The sequence below is a fragment of the Hyposmocoma kahamanoa genome, unplaced genomic scaffold (assembly GCF_003589595.1).
Source record: "Hyposmocoma kahamanoa isolate Upper Pololo Valley unplaced genomic scaffold, ASM358959v1 65, whole genome shotgun sequence".
In the NCBI taxonomy this organism is placed as follows: Eukaryota; Metazoa; Arthropoda; class Insecta; order Lepidoptera; family Cosmopterigidae; genus Hyposmocoma; species Hyposmocoma kahamanoa.
Window position 1 is genome coordinate 9,919,778 of NW_020653853.1, and position 23,303 is coordinate 9,943,080.

Consider the following 23,303-nt stretch of genomic DNA (forward strand, 5'->3'; position numbering starts at 1 on the left):
TGGACATTTTAAAAGTAATTAAACGCGTGTATCTGTTATTTTCAAAGGTGCAATAGAGTCTGACTTAGAATATTGTACCAAATAAAAAACAAAGGATTATAGTTAATAAAGAAACAAAATTTCGTGTCCTTCGTGTAATAATTTTTTTTTATATATAACTGTGTTCTTTGTTTTTTCTCTTAAAATCTCTTTTTAGCTTTTTAAGCACTTTAAATTTAAATTATTTCATGTTGGTGGAAATTCGTAAATGGCATTGGATTATTCATATTTAAGTATACTATAATTGTACTTGTATTATCTGTCCGTGAATTTCTCAAAAATGTGAAAATAAAATAAATTAAAAAAGAAATAGAATAAAATAAGGCCACATCAAAATAACAACTTTTCAGGAGAAATGTATAAAGATATAGAAATTGGTGTAGAACTTTTTATGCTAAAATAAGAGAGTTATACAATTTCACATAATTGTTCTCGTGCATACTTTGTTTCATATAGTTCGTATTATTTTTATGACACACATAATGATAAAAGAACTTTTGACATATGATCACATGTGACTTTTATTTATGGATTTTATGTAATAAAAACAAAAGAATTACATGGATCACCGTATGATTTTTAGATAGAATGAACGAATGAATCAATCAATAAATTATCATTTACATAACGATATACCGATCACTAAAAATTACGTAAAATCCTTTTACTCCATTTTTATGCTCCTCGTCTGCCTCTTTAAAGGAGGTGCTTGAAAAAGGGCGATTTGTCGTGCATTTATTCAATAAAAAACACTATAACGGCTTAAGTAGTGTAAATTGAAAAATTGCAGGAGATACTAATAATCATAATACAAAACAATGAGTGTCCACACAAACATTGTTGACAAACATTGTCCTTTTATTTAAATATTTTTATTCATAAAGAAGTTTTGTTTCACTTATTTATGTCAATTCGTTGTGTCATAATGTACCGTCACAAAGGTATGTCGTATTAAACAATAATAACTGAATAATTGAAATAGTTAATACGCCAGCACATCATTTTACGTGCGTTATATTTTTATTATTGCGTACGTGCGTATTATAATTTAAGATTAATTTTGAAACTACATTATTTATTTAATAGTGATCGTAATAATATAGTTTTTAATAATGTAGTTTTTTTTAAACAGACACCAATATTTTTTTGTTATACTGAGTGACGGGACGAACAGGTCGTGCGCCTGGCGATAAGTGACACGCCTGTCCATAACATTTGCAGTGCCACTCAGAACTTCACTAAGATCTGAGGGGCACTGTCATTGCGCGCGCGCGTCACACTGAGATATAAGTTGACAAGCCCCATGTGCCAGTAATTTCACCAGCAACCTTACCCTTCAAAACCGGAACGCAGTAATCCTCACATTATTGCTTGACGCCAGAAATAGGCAGTACATCCCTGGGTCAACTCTTTCACAAGGAGTTTTACGGCAAATAAAAAAATGAATGTAGTTTTATCTATATTCGAAATAGGCCTCATCTGTAATTCGAGGGAACATTTGGTTGTAATATGTACTCTATAACGCGATTTTTTTGACTCATCAAACCGTGTGCATTTATATTTAATTACTTACTCTTTTGGTTCTTTATCAGATCGAACAACAACTATGTACAGGGTCAAGAGCACGTCAAGCTTGACACTTAAGACTTAAATCCAACTCTATGCCGCTTACGATAAGAAAGGTCCAAAGTGCCAAGCTTGATGTGCTCTTGACTGTACAAAGTATAGTATGAGTACACGAATAAAAATTCAGTACACAACTTTATCTACTTGCTAAATATAACAAAAACAGCATGATTTATTTATTATTTAAGTACCTAGGATGCACAAAAACCGATGTAGTTATAAATAGTCCTACGTTTAGGTCAATAATATAGTCATAGAATAATATTCGCAAATTGTAAACTGTCAAATATGAAAAAAGCAATAATGATAACTTCAAGTCACCACCCAGACTGAATGATCCGAGTATCGTTGTTCTTATACAGAAAAATGTTTTTTTTTTTAAATTTATTACATGACCATAGAAAGTGAAAGATTACCAGGTCGTCAGACGTTAACCTATATTATAGTAAGTTTCACTTATCGGTAACAACAGTTAACATTAGCAATGCGTAACACAAACACGTAGCTACATAGGTTAAGTATTAAAAACCTTAACATTTCGCGTAAGAAGGTATGTTCTTCGGTAAACAAGCTTGTTATATCTATGTACGTAATTTACATGATACGTGTGTGCGATCATACGCATTACGTTATACTGGCAAGGTAGTGCTAAAAAATATGATTTCACAATTAACTACCTCGACGGTTTAACGGATGCCACTACGGACGCTTGATAAGAAGATCCCACTATTAATAATTACTTGTAGGAAATTGAACCGTTCTAAATTGATTATGTGTTCCCTCAGAGTTATTGTTACTCTGGTAGTTATCATCAAACCATTTTACGTCCCACTGGGCATGAGTTTTTTCTCAGGCGAGGTTTTGGGCCATTGTCGGCCACGATGGCCCAACGTTAGTTGTGAACCTTCTTTGACGTGCAAGTTTCATCATGATGTCTCCTTCGTCGTTAGCGCAAGGTGTGTTACAATTAAACATTTGTAAATATATTTAAACTAAAAAATTAAAGTCATTATGTACATGACCTATAAATAACAATAAAGAATAAGTAACTATATAAGTAAATTCGGATAAAAACCCACAAATATTACTATATGTATACACTAATAATCTATCCAGGTAGGTCCAAGAGACCCTTGTTAAACGCAAACTCTATAGTGTTGCAAACAAACCGGTATAACTGGTTTCATTCAGACCACCGCACGCCCATATCAACAATAACATATAGGTAGTTACAATATTTATATTTACATCTATTTGATAGTAATATATAACGTATGTTCTTTACAATAATAACAACTGTGCACGTGTAGGAAATCCCGAAATTTTAATAACAGTTAACGCTTAAGTTTCTTTCAAATTGAAAATTGTGATTGTAACTCCATAATACGAGACTTAGAATTTATTTTTTATAATATCAAGTAACGAGACGAACGAGTCGTGCGCCTGGTGGTAAGCAACGCCTATCCATAACAGTCGCAGTGCCATTCAGAGCTTTAAATCGCAAAGATCTTATGGGCACTGTCACTGCGCTCGTCACCCTGTGACATAAGTTGACAAGTCCCACGTGCCTGTAATTTCACCAGCACCCTTACTCTTCAAAACCGGAACGCACTAATGCTAACTTTACTGCTTGGCGACAGAAATAGGTAAGGTGGCAGTACTTCCCTGGACGAACTCTTTCACAAGGAGCTCTACTGCTGCTTAAATAGAATAATAACGATAGGAGAATTCTTCATCTGAATCGTTAAGTCCGGCAGTAGGCACAACATCTATGGCGATGCTAAAAAGTTAGAGAGTGTGTACATTTTATGCTCAGATTACAAAACAATAGGATTTTATGTATAAAACATACAAGGCGTTAACCATTTATAAGAGTTACTTAAATAGTGACATTTGGAGAACCGGAATAACGTACTCGAACTTATTATCGCAAAATGATAACTTTTCTTGAGAAAGGTGGAGGAGAAAGGAAAAAAGAAAGAATCTGTGAACCAAATTAGTCGATAAATTTGTATGCTTAAATAGGAGAGTATAAAATGTCACTTAAACAAATTTGTATCATGTAGTTTGTATTATTTTCATGACTTTTATGTGATAACAGCACTTTTGATATATAAGTTTTATTACACCAAAGGTACGTTCAATCCGTGATGGAATCACTGGTTGACAGTTATGTGATAATAAGTATATACATATAATGTTAAAGATATTTTTGCGTGTCACATAGTCTAAAATATTTCTAGAATGTTCTGATTTTTGTCGCAGAATGATGAAAAACATAACTGATAAAAATTCATCGGACAGAAACGTGCTTTTCCTTTAGGTGGGTACTTTGAAAATGTTATGTTAATATTTATGCGTTCTACAAACATTTTTATTGGATTTACACGTGTAATATATTAATAACTACCAACTTATTACTTATTAAGTGATATACCGTGATAGCCTAATAGTTTGACCTCCCGCCTATTAAGCAGAAGCCGTGGGTACCAATCCGGCCTCACACCTCTGAGATTCTCGGAATTTATGTGCGAAATTTAATTTGAAATTTAGCATGAGCCTTTCGGTGAAGGAAATTATCGTGATGAAATTTTCACGTCGAAGAGAGTTCACAACTCTCGGAAAACTGAAGTCCCCAACCTGTATTGAGCCAGAGTGGCGGGCCTAAAACTTCGCCTGAGAGGAGACCGGTGTCCAGCAGTGGGACGTATAAATGTGTTGATGATAAAGTACCAACTTAAAGTAAAAGTTATGAATCTTCACATATTAATTGGTAGTCCAAATGTTTTCTCTGTGGTAACTGGATGAGACACCAAGTTTCATTCCCAGAATCAATTTGGGAAATTAATCTGAATTTGCTCTAGATGTTCTGGGTAGTGTCCCTGAGTGACTGCCGTTGATCTAGTATTCATAGCACAGATAAGGTCAGGTAATAGGGTCAAATAATAAAGGCTTGCAAGAGTTTGAACGATGTGTTGAGCTGGAGCGAACTTAATATTGACATATTCAATTCTAATTCTAACTCATTAAAACGTAAACCTATGGGCGCGTCTGTTTAGTGAGCGATCATTTCGTGGCGCCGGTATTGGGATATACATATATAATTTATATTACGTATATATTATATTCTATATATTTTATTTGTATTTTAAGTTAAGAGTATTTGTTACATATTAATTTTACGCCTTGTTTACGTGCCTGTTTTGTATTTGTACAATTCGGCAGCCATTTTGAAATATGTTTTAGTATCCAACTTAAAATAAGAACACCAGATAAATATGAGGTAATACGTTTATTACGCAACTATAAGGTATGACTTGTAAATTGTAAACAACCCCGACCTACCTACATAAATAATTTAATTTTGTCTTTAACAAGGAAGTGTAAAGAGACTAGCAAGGTTACGTAAATAAAACGCATCGAATTAGCGATCGCTAATTGTTGAATTGTAGGCCACGATCTAATTAACATTTCCTTTTCATAGTACTCTGAAATAATTCTTAAACGGAAGATAAAGGGCAAAGACATAAACAAGGTAATTTAAGGATACACAGGGATTGTAGGATATTTTTGATAATAAATGTGTATATTTAATAGATATGTATAAATTACAAATCATTTCGCACAACCGGTAGGTGGTGTACGTAAAACTATTGTTAACATTCCACCCATAAAAGGAAAGCGCGGGAACTAACACTTCGCAATAACATACTTCGTAAACAATATAACCTTATAGTACAACACTTACCGTCTTTTACGAAAACAGCCAATAGGAGTACAGGCACAAAAAGCGACAGATTCATCATTTCGATTTTCAAATTTTATAAACACCACAAACACGATAAAATATCAACTGCGAATTAAAACGTCACCCGACGATCGCTTCGTTTCGATTTCCAAAAGCAAATGACGAGGGAACAGCGCAGAAAGAACGCTACGAGTAAAGCTGCGGGCACATGGGTGAGGTTTTCATTAAATTAGTATTATGGTTGAATGAATCATCACCTGGTACGTATCAATTGTAAGGTAACGAAGAGTATACCTACAATTTTAGGCACATTGTAGTATTTTCTCCATTTAAAATCGGTTGTATTTTTTGTCTAAAAACATGCTAGAAAATGATATCGATTAGAATTTGTGGAATTTTTCTTTTATTATCTGTGATTTATTTTTACGTTATGTTCAAAACATAAGTTTATTTCCATAAATATTTGCAGGAAGACAACAATGCTACGTGGTTATAGCAATTTTTCCTTGCATGTTTTATAGCTATAGCCATGTGAACTAGGTTTAACTGTTTAGAGCACGCTCTGGGGCTTGGGGAAGGGCTTTGGCGCGAATACGAGTGAATGCGTGTTGCGTACTACGACGCGATGCGTTTCGATACATAGAATAAGTATGCTTTTTAAAGACTAGGCACATCTCTGCTTGCGACTTGTGTGATGATAGAGTCGTATAAATATGTTATTCACTTTGTTTGATCTTAGGTAAAAGACCTGCAATGTTCATATCTAGTAATTACAACATTAAGTGATTAATTAAAATAAAAGCATTAGTAACAACGACTACATTAAATTTATTTAAAAATTAAATTAAGATACTACACTTCAATTAAAGTTGTACATTAAATTAATATCATAATAATGATATATATTTATAGCTTTTATATTAATTAAGATTTATATAAGAGCAATTTATTATTTATATCAGTTTTTTACTTTATTTTTAATAGTCACATTGCTAATCTAAAACCGTAAATACGTTTATTCATCACCTCAATTAAGCACTGTTTATATTGTACTGTACCTATTATACATAATAATTCATTCTATATTATATACTTACTTATATTTAATAAGTTTTAATAAAGATGTTTAATAATTGGAGGACTGGATCGAGTCAAGAAGGTCGGTTGATGTTGGATGCAAACGGTCCAGGAACGTTCTGTCGTGGTATCAGACATTTAAGACTAAAAATAGTAGCGGACAATTGGTAAGCTTAACATTTAAATTATATTTTATTACATCTTAGCTGTATTATTAATTAGTGTAATAAGGCCACATTTACATGAGGACTTTTCAAAATAAAAGTTTAAACATTGTACAAATGTAATTAATCGCTAACTTTTGGTGAAATTACAGGCACTTGGGTCTTGTCAACTTATGGCTTAGGATGACGGGCACGGTGGCAGTACCCCTCAGGTCTTTGCGATTTGGGGCTCTGAGTGGCACTGGACCTACTGTGGACGAAGGCGTGTCGCTTGCCACCAGCCGCGCGATTTGTTAACCCCGTTATAATTGGTATCATAAAAAAAAGCTTGATAAAAACCCTTTTCACGTATGGTCATGTGTGGCTTTATTATAACAAGGGTACAATTTTATCATTTCCATATTATTTGATAATTGCTTTTAATTTTCATTAAAATGAATATAAATTTCTTCTGTTCTTTGGCAAAAATGACCCGCGGTTACGAACGATTGCCACTGACTTGAGAATAGATATTTTTTCTAGTCCCTTTTTCAAACGTGTTATATCTTTTTTCGAATGCCTATCTACTTTTCGAGTTTTTAGAGTTCAGCCAGGGAAATACTGCCAGCTTGACAGCAGAACACAGTAATGCTACATTACTATGTAGCATTACTGTATTCCGGTTTTGAAGGGTGAGGGTGCTGGTGAAATTACAGGCACATGGGACTTGTCAACTAACGTCTCAGGGTGACGGGCGTAGTGGCAAAGCCCCTCAGATCTTTGCTCTGAGTGGCACTGCAACTGTTATGGACTGGACTTGTTCGTCCCGTCACTTGATATTATAAAAAAAAAACTTCATAGATATCTAACGTGACCATATCACTTTCTTCCCTCTGAGCGGAACGTTTGGAAATTTGTTAAAACAGTGACGAAATGTTTAATGTTTAAAAAAAAATTTAAAAAGAACTAATCTTGTATAGTCCAGTGGCTGAGTCTGGCTTTATATATTTTCGCTTTCGCGTCATTTAAAAATATAATGACACGTGTGTCAAGTTTTGTCAAACCGGGACATTGTTTGTTATATTTAGGGGACAGCGGAACACGAAACTTAAAACCGGGACGTATGTCACGTTACAGACGTCTTAAGTACCTATATACAAATTAGTTTTGATATGCACAACTTTGATAGCAGTCTTTGCAGGGTCATTGAGACTTAACATTTAAGTTCAACTTTGTGCCGCTTACAATAAGAGCGACCCAAAGCTTAATGTGCAAAAAGAGCAACAAAAACTACACATAATTCAATCTATCTTTTAATGTGGAAAATTCTCAGAAAATTCCTAAACTCTACTTCTGAGTATATAGGTTAACTTACCGAAGTGTGAGCCTAATGGACGATGTAATCAAATACTCATGAAATAAGAACTCAACTTAATAATATTGGCTATTAATAAACCCAATAAATTTCTGTTGTATTGTGACACTGTGACAAACTTGTGCGACAGCATGGTTAATTAATTGACTAAAAGTAAATAACGATAAATCTACAGAGCACGAGCAGATGAATGTGATTTTTAAAAATAAAAAGATTACAAACGCATTTTGTACTCATGGAATTAATTAATATTAAAAAGACTTAAAAAATCCAAAGCTTTTTGTCATTCTATAAGTACATTAAAAATACAATAGAAAATATTTAATAATGGATCCCGATAATTAAATGAAGACCTCGTTCAAAGAAATTTATCATAGCCTTATTAAAAAAAGTTAACATAAAAAACCGTCTAAGCCAGTGGTGCTACGAAGTTTTCATACGTTTATTTATACTTACATGATCTGTGGTCGAAATTAGACTTTCCGAATCTAGCCACACATTCTTTGGAGACTTCCTATACAAGGCGAGGGATTTCTCCTAAATCCGATTTAAATATAGACGCTCGATGACCCATTATAATGTTGAAGAGATGCACCTGAATATATCTACTAATTTAGAGAAAATGACCCTGTCACTGTTTAAGTACAAAATGATTAATGATGACACGAGGCGTTACGGTAAGAATGAATACGGAAACAGGTTTCAGTGAAATGGGCGCAAATATTGACTTTTAATTTTATTTTGTCATTTCTTTCGAAACAATTGTCAAACTTTTGACAAAGAATTAGATTTAAACGGCAACACTAGCAAAAGTTTGACAAATATTTTGTAGAGAAACCTTAGAGGATGGAAAAAAATACAAACGTTTGTTTAAATCGTAACATTATTTGTAACAAGACAGATTATCAAGTTTGTCAGACGGAGAAAATAGGCATTTTTTGGGATCAAGCTTAGTGTCCGCCATTCAGGAAATAGTATAGAATAGAATATACTTTTTGGGATTAAAAACTTGCAGAGTTTTATTACTAAAAATATAGTTTACGAGAATGCAAAATCAACCACTCTACAAACCTGTATTAAGAAGGAAATTAAAACAAATGAATGAAAAAATGGCAGTCGACAAATCTTTTATTTTCTAATCAGACTGAAAATAAAAATAATTGAAATAACCGGCCAGACTTTTGAAAATCACTGTACTATTTTGAGGACTTTCGCTAAATGTTCCTGTGTTGTATTCAGTGTTATTATAGTTTTGTCCTACGCTGCAATAAAACCATTTTCGAAAAAAGTTATTAATTAATATTTGGTGGTTTCTACAACTCTATGTCGCTCCTTGTATATACATATATTAGGGGTTAAAGTATGAAATTGCCGTTTTATTGCAATAGGTTCTTTGAATTTTCATAGAATCTTCATGGTTTGAGGTTTTCGAATGAAACTTTTTTCAAATGGTTTCTGTGATTTTTTTTGTTTTAAAATTTGAAACATTTGAATATCGACTTTCAATTGTTTTTGTTATTCAATTTAGACAAGAAAGATGGATACTGCGAAAATTCGAGTGATTTTTGAATACGAGTTCCGACGCGGAACTAACGCGGCAGAAACAGCCCGCAATATCAATGCTGCGTTTGGAGAGGGGTCTACTAATGAACGCACCGTGCGATTTTGGTTTAAACGCTTTCGTGATGGAAATTTCGACTTAAAGAACGAGCCACGAGGAAGACCGCCCACACAGGTGAATAACGATGAATTAAGAGAGATAGTGGAAGCCGATCCTAGTCAAACTACCCAGGAATTATCGGCATGGTTTAACGTTACCTTACCCACAATATTGACTCACTTGCGTCAAATCAATAAAATAAAAAAATACGAAAAATGGGTGCCTCATGATTTGACTGATCTGCAGAAAGAAACGCGTGTTGAAACTTGTGTTGCCTTGTTGAACCGGTACAGAAATGAAGGAATATTGGATCGAATTGTAACATGTGATGAAAAGTGGATTCTTTATGATAACCGGAAAAGAAAAATGCAATGGCTGACCCCAGGTCAAATGCCACAACAGTGTCCTAAAGCAAAACTTACCAATAAAAAGGTAACGGTAACTGTTTGGTGGTCTCAGCATGGTGGTATTCACTATAGTTTTCTCCGATCTGGTCAAGCAATAACGGCAGATGTCTATTGTGCCGAACTCCGAACCATGTTGACAAAACTAGCAGTAAAACAGCCCCGACTCATGAATCGATCTTCACCATTATTGCTCCACGACAACGCGAGACCTCACACAGCACGAGAAACCATTTTGACCCTTCAGGAACTGCATTTGGAAACCATTCGTCATCCTCCGTATTCACCAGACCTTGCTCCAACGGACTACCATTTTTTTCGTGATATGGACAATTATCTACGTGACAAGAAGTTTTCTTCCCAGGAGGCAGTACAAAATGCTTTCACACAGTTTGTGCAGTCTAGATCGTCGGAGTTCTATCGCAAAGGCATTAATAACCTTCCCATTAGATGGCAGCAATGTATAGATAATAATAGCAACTATTTTGATTAAATAAATTTGTTAAAAATTTAAAAAATAAACAATTTAGATTTTCAGTACAAATCGGCAATTTCATACTTTAACCCCTATTATATTTGTGCATATATCTATACGTGTATCTATACATGTGGAATACTTTTTTCCGACCGTTGATTATATTATTACAGTATGTAGTACCTATAGATAAATAATTACAGTACAACTTTTATGCATAATAAGTTTCGGCAATTTTCGGATTTCCAAATGCTCCCGAATACAAATTTCCATGTCTAGTATTGTTAGATTTATCATCTATTATAATTATGTGAATGATGCATCAAAATCAAGACCGCTTCCAATGTCATTTGTTAAATTTCAAGGTAACACGGGCGACCTTTGGTTAAGTTTGTAAGTTGAGTTTGCTTATCCAAATTATTGTTCGCGTTATGTATTTTGACGGAAAAGGAAAATTAACATCGTGATGAAACCTATATGTAAACGAAGAACGAACCTTTGGAAAACAGGTGAAATGTTTTTTCATCGCACTCACTCATATAGCCCCGTACTAAAAAAACCCTGTATCGCGAGTGCTATGGACACACACATACATATATACAAAAAAGTAGACCAAAATTCATGAGAGAAATGGTCATGCAAATATTTCTTCCGGCTCGGGAAGCGAACCCGGGACCTTTGCGTGCCAGACAGCATGGTAACCGTTCGGTCACCAGAGGCAGTTAATGGTTCCCTTTGGGCCACGTAGATTTAGTTACTATGGTTTACCCAATATGATAAGTATTGTAACTCCATATAAACGTAGTAGCAGCATGGTTTGTATGTGTGCACGCCCGCCGGTGCAGCATGCCGTGTACACATTCTAATTTTCTTGCGACGCATTCGCGTTGCGTAGCGTCATCATACATGGCGTGCGGCGGGCGTGCACACATATACAAGCCCCACTACTACGCTGTACGGAGTGTTTCATTTGTACCATATTTATCTTATTATACTACGTATATCTCAATAGATTGTTTTTTGTGAAATAACTCCACTTGTTTTACTATGATTATTATTATTAATATGAAGATTGAACACTTAGTAAAAGTTTTTCGACCCGATGGGACTGAACCCACAACTACATATACAAAATACATTTGATCAAAAAGCTACTGCGGCTGCGGTGAGAAGGTTCCAAAATCTCTCACTAGATGTCACCGAATGTCGAAAACCAATACATTCTATACAAAAACAAGAGTATATCGATACAACTTGATAATTTGACCTTTAACTCAGTTGATATAGAGCAACGTACAGCGTTACAGCGTGGTCACGGGTTCAAGTCAAATCGGATCGAAGAAAATGTTTCCATGTGTTCAATCTTTAAGAAGAAAGAAAAACTTGACATACGTTTCAAGAAAATGTATTGGCTATTTGGCAAATGCTCTTCGTTATCTGTGTGCAATAAAATATTGTTGTATAAATAGGTCAACGACGACCACGACGTTACTCAACCGCACGGACTCTTCATATGTCCTAAACTGTCAACAATCTTGATTACGATGTGTATTTAATGAAATATACATTTATAAAATTATTTTTACTTCCCTTCAAATACAAAATACAAGCTTCAAATGAAATTGCAGGCCTATTTTTATACCTATTGATTTATAAAGTATATATTTTAATAAAAAGATGTATCAAGATTGTTTACATTTAGTTAAGTACCTAAACAAATGAACTATAGTTAAACGTATAAATAACAAAAACATTACAGTTTTTCCTTCTCAGTCAAATTTGTTTATTTATCCACCCGTTAACTTTTTACATCATTTGTATTAATATTAAACTGGGCAACATAAACACACCTACGATTTTTTTTTAATTATTTCCATGTCATCCAAACTCGAGAAACTTTTCTAGTGCTTCCAAAGTTTTAAAACAATTTTCTTTGTATGTGAGATTCATAATTAGAAAATTTCGGAAATACGTACTTTATTAACTATAACACAGTCTACTTGTACCTATATTTTTCTTTTACATTATACATGAAATATAGTCGTATGGTATTTGGGAAAAGATATCTGTGGGTACACAATGTTACAGAAAAAAAAGTAAAGTGGTATAAGTAGCATGATTGCGAAGTAAACGACAATTGATTGATGAGCTGTTAATCGGTTGATACCACTATTCGTATTACAATTATTTGTTGTGCATTCTATGCATGAGACCAGTTCTACCATATCCTTGTGTATGTTATCTATTTCCATGATTTCTGCACAAGTACCGCGTTCGGAAGAGCAGCCACGGACGATTAAGGGGCGGTTCGTAACTGGAACAGTTCAATTTCTTAGAAATGTGTTGTATGATTTAATAAAATATTTAATTATTATAATTAATTAATTATAATTATAATTGATTTTAGTGAAAATACTCCAGTAAGTAATATGTTATAATTAGTAATACAAAGATCGAGTTGCCCTACATTTGCATACAGGCACAGGTTCGAATCCTGTCAGACCGAAGGAATTTGTGTTCGATTTTTGTATTAATAATTATAACAAATTAATGGAGTAATTTCACAAAAAAAATATATTGGTAGTAAAAAAATCATGATATTCTGTAAAATCAATATTACAATACATGAAGCGACATCTCTTGTCAACTTCTAGTACCTGTAAATGTACTAGGTTGAGTGAAGAAAAAACTATCATAGATTTCTCCCAGCCGATAAAACCAAAAACAAAAATCTGTAACGCGTACAAAAAATAGTAAGATCTTCTGACTCAATCTGTAGCGATTGCTCTAGATCGGCATACAGACACGGGTTTGAATCCAGTCAGATCGAAGCAATTTTTCTTTGTGTTCCATCCTTGTATTAATAATAGTGTTATTATTCATAGAGAAAATTAGTTTTTTGTCTACAATTTATAACACAAATGGTTGATACCTGACAGGCTGTTTTCGTCACAGTACTATTACAGAAACTATTATGTAGAGAATTGGAATAGGTTATTGATTCGAAATTAGCTTTGTAATTACAACCTATGTAACGCAATACTCAAACTGAATACTTGCCTATAATACGTTCCATGTATACCAAACAAGACTGGCTGACACCGTTGCCAGATGGAAGGCAGACCATTGAGGTCGTATTTATGGTGACCCTGGGACAGTCATTGCAGACGTAGCATTCTAGAGATTCATTTGGTATATTTTGTTCCACTTCATCTGTAACGAAAATAAAATAACTTGATAAAAACAGTATCTATACCTTTGGGGACTGTGTCTTTTCACTATTTAGCCGAATGCAAAAAAGAGGAGGTCCTCTATTCGTCTGTATTTTTTTTGTGCAATTCTTTTTTGTTGAAGAGGGGATATGCCAGTAACGGTACCATTCAAATTTGAAGAAAATATTGCACCTCAAGTGTGGCATTTGCCACAATTTTTCAAGTGTATTTACACTTAAGATTGAATCACCCACTTTCTGTTAATCGATTTCAATAAAACTTGGCACATAGATGTATTTCTAACGAAAGTAAAATGTTAGGGTGACCTAGAGCTGATCTCATGAATGGCAGATTGATGAGAAGAACTTCTAAACAGTGTAAAGCAGCTAGGTACTTGCGTTTAGGCTCACATGATTCGTTTTGACGAGGACTTCCATATTATACTTTTCAATTATAGTTGAGGAGGCCGTGGTAACGAACACACCGAAATAACGGCGCACAAACAAACTTATGAGATAGGATATTTTTTAATGTTATAATTTAGTACGAAATATAAATAATTTAGGATCTTATCTTTTTGTGTAACTATATAACTGAAACATAACTTGCAAAGATTACATTATTTGCCTGTTCTTTAAGGTGTTACTGAATGATTTGATTGACTGTTATACTAAAGAATTCAACAAGATTATTATGAAGTTTGTGATTGTAACTGTAATAGGTTTTCCATTAGTAATTATTTGGAAAAATTAAATCATATTATTTTCCTGCAGAATCTCAGATTTTATGACTTCATTAAAAGCGAAGGAAGGAGTACTTGATAAGAAAAGTCTATGAACAAAGGAAACTTAATCTTAAATCTGATTAACAGTTTTGTACTTTTGCAAGTTACTTTTGTTTTTTTTAGGTTTCGTTTTTTGAATATCTTAAACGTATGTAAGGTAGTTCGTCTTTTTTATTTATAAACAATATTTCTTTCAAGTCGTAACGAATTATATAAAAAAAATAAACTCAAAACTCGTTACATTATAATATATTATCGTTCAGCTTTGTTACTGGATTCACATTTCTTCATTCACAATTCTTTGCGTGATATTTCTTAGGTAAATTGTAGCCAAAAAACCTATGGTAGTATAAAATAAATACAAGATTGACTACTAACACAGACTCCGAACCAATCATTACCATCATTAGCCTATCCCAATATGCACCATTTTGCTCGATTCTCAGCTTGTCGTAATCATCTGCTGCCAGCAGCCTTTCGCAGATCGTCACTCGATCTTGCCAGGACTCCGAACCCGGTTGTCCCTAACATATTGGCAACCGTTAGTTGTGCAATGCGCAACGGGAAGTGAGTGAACCTACAGCTCCAGTACTTATCTGGAAAATAGGGATGGTACTGTACGCGCACCTAAGGTGGTTCACCCGAGGCGATTCACCCGAGGCACTATCCTCTTGAGACCCGGATGAAGTCAGTGCCAACGGTCTGTGACAACCTTGTACATTGACAGATCTGGGGTCTCTGGTTACAATATTTTACACAATGCCTAAAAATACCCCGATGGAAGTACCGTCCACCTAAAATACAATACGCTTAATGCAAACACACAGTAAAAGACAAAATTTCATTTTTTTTTATTGACAAGCGTAATAATTTTTTTTTATATAATGACACGTAAAGTTGAAGACAAAAAACGTATTTACCATTAGATTGGATTGGTGTATTCATTAATGCAATCACGATAACTACAGTAAACACTGTTAAATACTTCATCTTGCCTCTAACCTCTACTGTTGACTCTAAACAAGTACTAGATGTTTTATATTCACATGCTATGTAACGGCGTACGTGTGGCGCTAATACTTTTGGGGCGCATTGACCATGTCTGCTATGGGTGCAGAATCTCGAACCTACTCGAATCCTACTGTGCTTAGTCAGTAAACCTTATCTTTTAACCCACTTCAAAAAAAGAGCAGGTAGTCTGACATTTCGACGCCTCCTACGTAAAACATCGTATGTCGAAATTGCCAAGTTTACAGGGGAGTGTTTTAAAGTTCTCCGTTTCATTTGGCAAAGCTTGTTACTCACATAGAGTGGTCATCTAATAGATCATCTAACCGATATCTAGGATTTTATGATACTCAACGTGTGTTACGAGATTTGCCGAATAAAAGTGAGAATCTAAAGTCACGTGTTATGCTTATTTCAGTGAATTCAAAACTTTAAAAGACTCCCCTGTAAACTTGGCAATTTTGACATACGATACTTTACGTGGGAGGGGTCGATTTGTGAACCGAATTTGATGATTCTTTTTTGTTAGACTCAGTTGTGGTCCCATTCAAACTTGAAGAAAATATTCCACCTCTAAGGGTGAATAATTAGGTGATTGCCACAAAACTTGGGCGAAAACTTTTTTGAGGTTTTTTTTTCGAAAACGTTTATAATTATATGAGAAACGATCTTTAAAACCAAGGTGTTGCTTGACGTTGACCAAATTTAAACATTAATTACGAGATACTTCAAGGTGCACATTTCAGCAGTAATTCGTCTTTTTTCTCATTTTAGTAATCCATTATCTTGACAACTATGTAATTTTTTTTTCATGTTATATAAATTATCACTAAATTATCACATATGTGGTGTTCATAATCTTAATCAAATAAACACATTATGAAAATATTTCAAGACTGTTTTCACTTTTGCAACTTACAAGCCTGCAATTACGCTACCAATTTCCATCTTTGTATTTTTACCAAGTGACGTGATGAAAAAGTCGTGTGCCTGGTGGTCTGGCCTTTAAAAAGGTAACCTATCACAAACTCGAAAATTTTTTGTTCGAAATAAAGTTTGTTCGAATTTTCATTACACCGAAAACCGAATTATAACGAAACAGTTGTTCTTTCAGGATATGTTGACTGTTTATCACTCGCAAATTCACGATTTGGTTGGGTTAGGTTAGGTTCAGTTAGGTTTAAAGGAAAAAAACATTTTCCTCTCAAAATTACTTTCGAGGTTATGAAATTTCGACCAAACGTTATTTCTGGAAAATGTCATTTCGGAGTACTGATAGGTGACCCTTTAAAAGGGCACTGCTACTGCACCCGTCACTCTGAGGCATAAGTTGACAAGTCCCAAGTACCTGTAATTTCAGAAACCGGCAAGGCAAAGTGGCAGTATCTCACTGGAAACTCTTTCACAAGGAGCACTACTGCTACTAAAATTTGTGCTAAATGTTGACGTTCTCTGTGAAATATGTAGTTGCGAAGAAAATTGGTTGTCGCCAATGGACACCAAAGTGATTCCCTAGGAGTCCCATTTTATCAATTTTGATATGGTTTAATAAAAAAATGTATTAAGTGCGTAATAAAATATATTTTATGGTGTTATAAGGGACACGGATTTTTGGGGCGTAATTTGCCCCACAAAATTCTAAATGCAACTCTGTGCGATATTGCTGTGGTTTCCATCTAAGATTGTATGCGCTGAACGCATTCGTTAGACCGCATCCATAGTTTGCAGTACGTAATTCCATACTATTAAACATAATAAACATGTGTGTTATGTGATGGATTGAATTCAATAACAACTTGTAAATGATTCAGTGTAAATACGATAAAACTTAAGGGTCATTTCCATTCTAACGTAGCTTTACAATGGATGTGTATAATAGAACTGACTTCTACATACCCATAGTAAAGCAATATCGTATGGTCGACGCATTCCGATGTTATAATCTTATTATTTAACGTCTATAAAGGCTGCTCTATGGATATACTGCATACCGACGTACCAGATGAATGACCTTCGCAGTTCTGGGAACCTACAGGAACCGAAGTTTTTCAAATTGTTTTAGAGTGGGTGTTCTCTAATTTCATTACTCTGATAAGTAATATTACAAAATATCCAGTTTACCTACTTGTGACCAACTAAATTGTTTTGGTACTATTATAGACGTGCATAAAAACTATTCCTTCGTAATCATACCTATAACTGTGTTAAATTATTTCTGGAAAATAAAATGATATACTTAGTGGAAATTGTTTCGTGTATCTTGCAATTCATTGAAGATTGTCGACATGTAATTATGTACATAATTATGGGCTTACGATACATGTAATAGTTTGTATTATGCAAATACAGCGCCATCTTAAAATGTGTATTTGAACCTACATATACTCGAAGAACTCGAGATTACAATTAGACCCATAGACATTATACTGTGATTAGACCACTAGCTTGTCAAATGTACACGACAAAGTTCTTACAATGAAGTATAGACGTCGCTACTAGTAATAAAGAATGGAAATTATGTGACTTGTTTTTGGCTACCCTGATTACAGTTAAAACATTTGACAGAATTGTTTAAGTCAGTACGTATTAGTAGTACTTTATTTTACGTTATTGGATGCTAGTAAAAGGAAAATAATATCACAAGTTTGTAGAAAATCGCTTTATTGTCTTATTAAAAACTTAAGTAAACTGTACAATGAGATTCTTGCATAGAATAAATACTTAACTTATTAATTGGTTCATAGACATTTTCACCACATCCATCATAATTATGAAGATCCATACTGTTAACATCGACAAATACTTTATTGATATTTGTAAAAAAAATAAATAAACTGACTCTCCAGTTGAAGTAATGGAAACAGATTGTAGTAATGTAATTTTAAAGCTTTGAATTGGTCCCTACAGCGATTTGACAAATAATTCTTAAAAATACAATTTTCTTGTACTTTTAACTTACCTACTTGCTCGTTAGGTAAAATCAAATAATCTTCTTACCGGTGATTCCATAATTATAGATTGATCCTGTAGATACACATGTTAAACAATTTTTATATGAAAAATTTGGTAGCAAGTAATAATTCATAGACTGACACCAATTGACAATAGACGAGGCTTAGATTGTCTTCTCAAAAATTAAAATTCTTAAAATTCTCCAAGTCTTATGACATCGTCAACTTCCCGGTGAGCGGCGTAATTACTAACACGAAGAAGGCGATAGTTAAATTGGCAAGCGATCTTGGAGCATTGCTAGTATTACACCTGTCTCCAATACATTCGTCGCAGGAAATCAAGTCGACTATATCTTTATGCAAGCTATGCGAGTCTTTTATGTCAGCACAGGAACCGCGTTCGGAAGCACAACCGCGGATGAACCATGGGCGTTTCATATCTGAAACAAATTAGGTGTAAGCGTCGCCTCAAATTGCCGCAGCAAACCGGCGCGACCCTATACATTTCTCATAAGAAAAGAGTAAAGCCGCGCTGCATCTTCTATTTAATATTTTGTTTAATGAAAGAAGATAAAGTTTATGTTGTATTAATAGTATTAATGCATCGCAGCGCGTCCTAGCTGCGGCAATGTGAGGCGATTCTAACATGTGAACCAACTTTGCTTTATGCATGTAATGAATTGTGTTATCATTGAATGTTACTTTGAAGTGTTATCGTTTCCCCGTTTTATCATCGGACATCCAGACGTAAGGCGGAATGTCATTCTTACTTAGTTGATATTCTTTTTATACGTACTAAGCGCTTTTTGTCATACTTTATGATGCGTACAGCCAAGGAATGGAAATCCGAGCACTTACAATCCGTATTTCTTTAAAATGCATTTGTTTCATCGTAGATCCCATTTTTGCTCCAGGGCTAGTTAGTGGTCAAGCAGCGTTTTCCTGTTTATAGAATGACTTTCACCGTTTGACACTAAACGGTTTTCGATCTTGTTCATCTACAGGCAATGGTTAATTTACCGTAAATGGGTACTCACATTTAAATTTTTCTACGTAAACGACACAGCTCCTCTGCTTCACACTATCAATAGTCGGTGGGCAGACCTTCGTGGTTGTATTTAGCAACACTTGGGGACAGTCGTTGCACACGTAGCATTCTACTCCGTTAATAATTTGCCCTGGGTACCTGGGGTAAAAAATTGTTACTTAAGAGCTGGCTAAAATAATTTTATTGAACATGGGTAATGTGCTATGCATGTATATAATATTGTATTTGAACATAAAAATAGCTATAACTATTTATTTAAGAAACGAAACAAAAGAATGATGAAGAAGAATGACTTATGTACCACAACGGGATGGTTAAAAGGCATCGTATTAAATATTTATACGCATAAATAGACCTATAATTGCACTACAAAGTACTGTTTAGGTTTCTTTCTTTTTTTTTGTTATATCACGTGACGGGGCGAAAAAGTCGTGTGCCTGATGGTAAGCTACATGCCTGTCCGTAACAATTGCAGTGCCACTCAGAGCTTTGAATCACAAAGATCTAAGGGGCACTGCCACAGCGCCCATCACCATGAGACATAAGTTGACAAGTCCCATGTGCCTGTAATTTCATTAGCACCCTATTACCCTTCAAAACCGGAAAACAGCCGACATTACTGCTTAGTGGCAGAAATAGGTAAGGTGGTAGTACTACCCTGGACAAACTCTTTCATAAGGAGCTCTACTGCTACTGAAACTTCCTTACTTTTTATTATTGTTTCATTGTAATATATATATATATATATATATATATATAATTATCTGGCTATAGCAATTAAATAGTAAGTTATGGTTTAAATAAAATATTAATATTTAAAGTTTAAAGATTAAATTTTCTCAATAATATCGTAACGGTTTCTGTGAAACTCCAATTACTCTGAAGCTTGGATTTTACAAAATATTACAGTATAATGCTTTTGTTTCCTCCATTCTCATTACACACTCTTATCTTTTCGGAATACATTTTTAACTTAGTCTTTTTATTCAATTTTTCGTGCAATCAATGATTACAAAGAAATTACCCCCTGTAGGTAGGCCCGAGATTACCAGACGAAGCACTGGCTGAAGACATGGACGACATGGATGAGGACTGGGCACTAGCCAAAGCTAGACCTGACCGATCGTTATTGCTGGCGGAATCGGCAGGGGCTGCTTCGTGTGCGCGAGATTCATCTGTAATTATGACAAACAAAATTGCAAGTGTTTAGGTCAAATATATTTTAGATTCACGTGTCGCGATTTGCTTCCTGACCGTCGGTTACCTACCACGAGTCAAGGTAATTATTATATGATAATTCGGGTATAGTTGACGAACTATTATTTGCACCGATCCGACTTATCTTTTTTATCTTTCGAGTACAATAAGACAAAGGAGTGAGCGTCTCGGTAAAGCACGTGCCATCCGTATAGTGCTAACAACTAGTTTAAACTTTTATGCACTGTTACTTAAGCGTGATTTTAAGCGTGCAAACGCGATGCAAGCGCGTGCCTACACTTGGGACTTAGCTTATTATTTCGTGCATTTATATCGATGCAATCGCGCGTTTGTATCGATGCAATCGCCTGTAAATCGCAAATGTAACGATGCAATCGGGCTTTTCATGACAGTTGCAATTTGATTTGTCGCTGCTAAATATCCGTGTGTAACAATTCTTATGTGGGACTTATTTTTCTGAATTTGTAAGAAAAGAGTCGGTAGTCGGTATGTCACAGAGTATCTACAAGTTAAAAAAATCATAGCTATAAAAATAAACGACTTGACGTGTAAAGAAATAACTCAAAATTAGAATTCAGAAAGAACTCGACTCAAAATGACTCGTAATATATGGACCAAAATGGAGACATCCATGTACGCTTTAAGTAAAAGAAGCGTTAAAGGTTTTATTACCCTATTGTAATAGGTAGGATCAGCCGTTCCAAGAGATAACGTTCCTCGGTGCAAATAATATTTCTTCATTTATACCTACGTCAACTGTTGAGCATAGATCTCCTTTACAGTGAGCGTTATATGGCCTAGAACTGACCATGTTTGTGAGGATATTAAAGAGGATATTAAGTATACTCCATATCTTTTTTTAATCATCTTAGACATATCATTTTCATTACTACTTAACTTTCCATCATCGCTCCAATGATAATGAATAAATCACACTTAAGTAAATTGATGCTTATTTCTTCTGGGCCACTTTATCATAATAATAGTATAGTGAGAAACCAGTCGAATATCTGCGACGGATATTTGGCGGACAAGAAACTAAGTATGGAGTAATCTGTTGAGACAGCTAGTAATAAATGCTAGGAGGTAATAAGTAACACGTATTTAATGTAAAAAATATAATCCATTAACTAACGTAAATGTAGAAGACATTTCCTTTTAAAATCATGTGACTTTAGTATCAAATTTCAGAGCGACGGGTACATACTTCCAATTTTTATCACATTTTTATTTTTATCACTATAAATATAATATACACTATAAAGCACTATCAAAATAATTAATATACGTAATTGAAATAAATAATATAACAAAATGTTTACCTACCGTAAGATTGAACAGTATTCAGCAAGGCAGACGCAAGAACCACAGTAAACACTGTTAACATCATCTTCTTGCTTGTGACTACTGTTACCACTAACACAACCTGTTCTTGTTTTTATATTAATTTACTAAGAGCTGGCAACAGGGATGGATGCTGGGGCGACTTATTTCCTGAAGCCGAAATTAAAACTTGAGGCAATTTTAATGCTATCGTTATCACTGTTTTTCCTTTCATCGTCGATCCTGTTTTAAGCAATTTGGAGCTGACTGTTTGGAAAAATAAAGACTAGAAAGAGATTAATTGGATGAAAATACGTCATAAAGATAGGTTGCAAATATTTACTTCACTCTAGACAGTCCAAAAGTTTGAGTAGGACAAGGATTATTTGGGGGCGCAAAAAATTAATACGGCATGATCAGAAATACCCTAGTACATTACTGTTTCTATTTGGGATTTTTTATCAATGCCGAGATATTCATCTGAGATTGTATGCTCCAACAACTATGACGGCGTTCGGTAGACCACATCGTTTGTTTGTGGTGCATAATCTGATACTATTGAATTAGTGTACAATAATTATTTGATTAAGGTCAATAGCGAATATTGTAAATGATAGGGATATGAGTAATATTTTAAGAATCTATTATTTTAATTATACAGATTTTAAGTCTCGTATTAAACTAATTCATTACAGGATCAACTGAGTAAATGTCAGATATCGCAAAAAACGTTAGTCGTTGGTCCCATATATTCTTTTGATCCTTACTGGAAACAGGATCGTATGGTATGAAACATTTTTCGTGAAAAATTGCCTTTTATCTTGCTTTTATCTTTCCTTCAAAATCTGTATATGCAAATGGAAATATATTAAAAAATCATCTCATAATCATCACAGTCTTCTAGGACCATTTCCTGTAGTATAGTATTCCCTGTATTTCCTGTAGTATAGTATATAGTATAGTGTAGTATTCCCTTGCTGACTCGTCTCAAATTTTCACCCTGAGTATATTAATTCATTTGAACACTCAGGTCATCGCTATTATCTCGCCGTGGAAAACAGAGCCAACGGCCACCTATTGCTTCAATCTTTCCTAGTAGTATGGTGGAAAGTATATACCTACAATGTGACAAAATACTTTTTTTTATAATATATAAGTGCACATTTGACCTCCAGTCTCACGTGATGGAAAGTGACGATGAGGTCGACAATG

The 23,303-nt window shown here is 34.4% G+C and overlaps 3 protein-coding genes across 3 annotated transcripts in view; all 3 read right to left on the reverse strand.

The window, feature by feature from the left end:
- LOC113231266 overlaps positions 1–5,564 on the reverse strand; it is a 40,377-nt gene extending 34,813 nt beyond the window's left edge. Inside the window, exon 1 of the mRNA XM_026465499.1 lies at positions 5,414–5,564. Coding sequence (XP_026321284.1) covers positions 5,414–5,471 — 58 coding nt within the window. The 5' untranslated portion in view covers positions 5,472–5,564. The remainder of the gene's footprint in view (positions 1–5,413) is intronic.
- A 6,753-nt stretch (positions 5,565–12,317) lies between these two features.
- Positions 12,318–15,697, reverse strand: LOC113231344. The gene is made up of 3 exons (XM_026465633.1): positions 15,464–15,697; positions 13,608–13,760; positions 12,318–12,861 (listed from the first exon to the last, which is right to left on the reverse strand). The coding sequence occupies exons 1-3, from the start codon at positions 15,531–15,533 to the stop codon at positions 12,572–12,574; spliced, it is 513 nt and encodes a 170-aa protein (XP_026321418.1). The 5' UTR covers positions 15,534–15,697; the 3' UTR covers positions 12,318–12,571.
- Positions 15,698–18,425: 2,728 nt separating this feature from the next.
- Positions 18,426–22,173, reverse strand: LOC113231343. Its single transcript, XM_026465632.1, has 4 exons — positions 22,095–22,173; positions 20,575–20,725; positions 19,540–19,688; positions 18,426–18,942 (listed from the first exon to the last, which is right to left on the reverse strand). The coding sequence occupies exons 1-4, from the start codon at positions 22,156–22,158 to the stop codon at positions 18,713–18,715; spliced, it is 594 nt and encodes a 197-aa protein (XP_026321417.1). The 5' UTR covers positions 22,159–22,173; the 3' UTR covers positions 18,426–18,712.
- Positions 22,174–23,303: the final 1,130 nt, after the last annotated feature.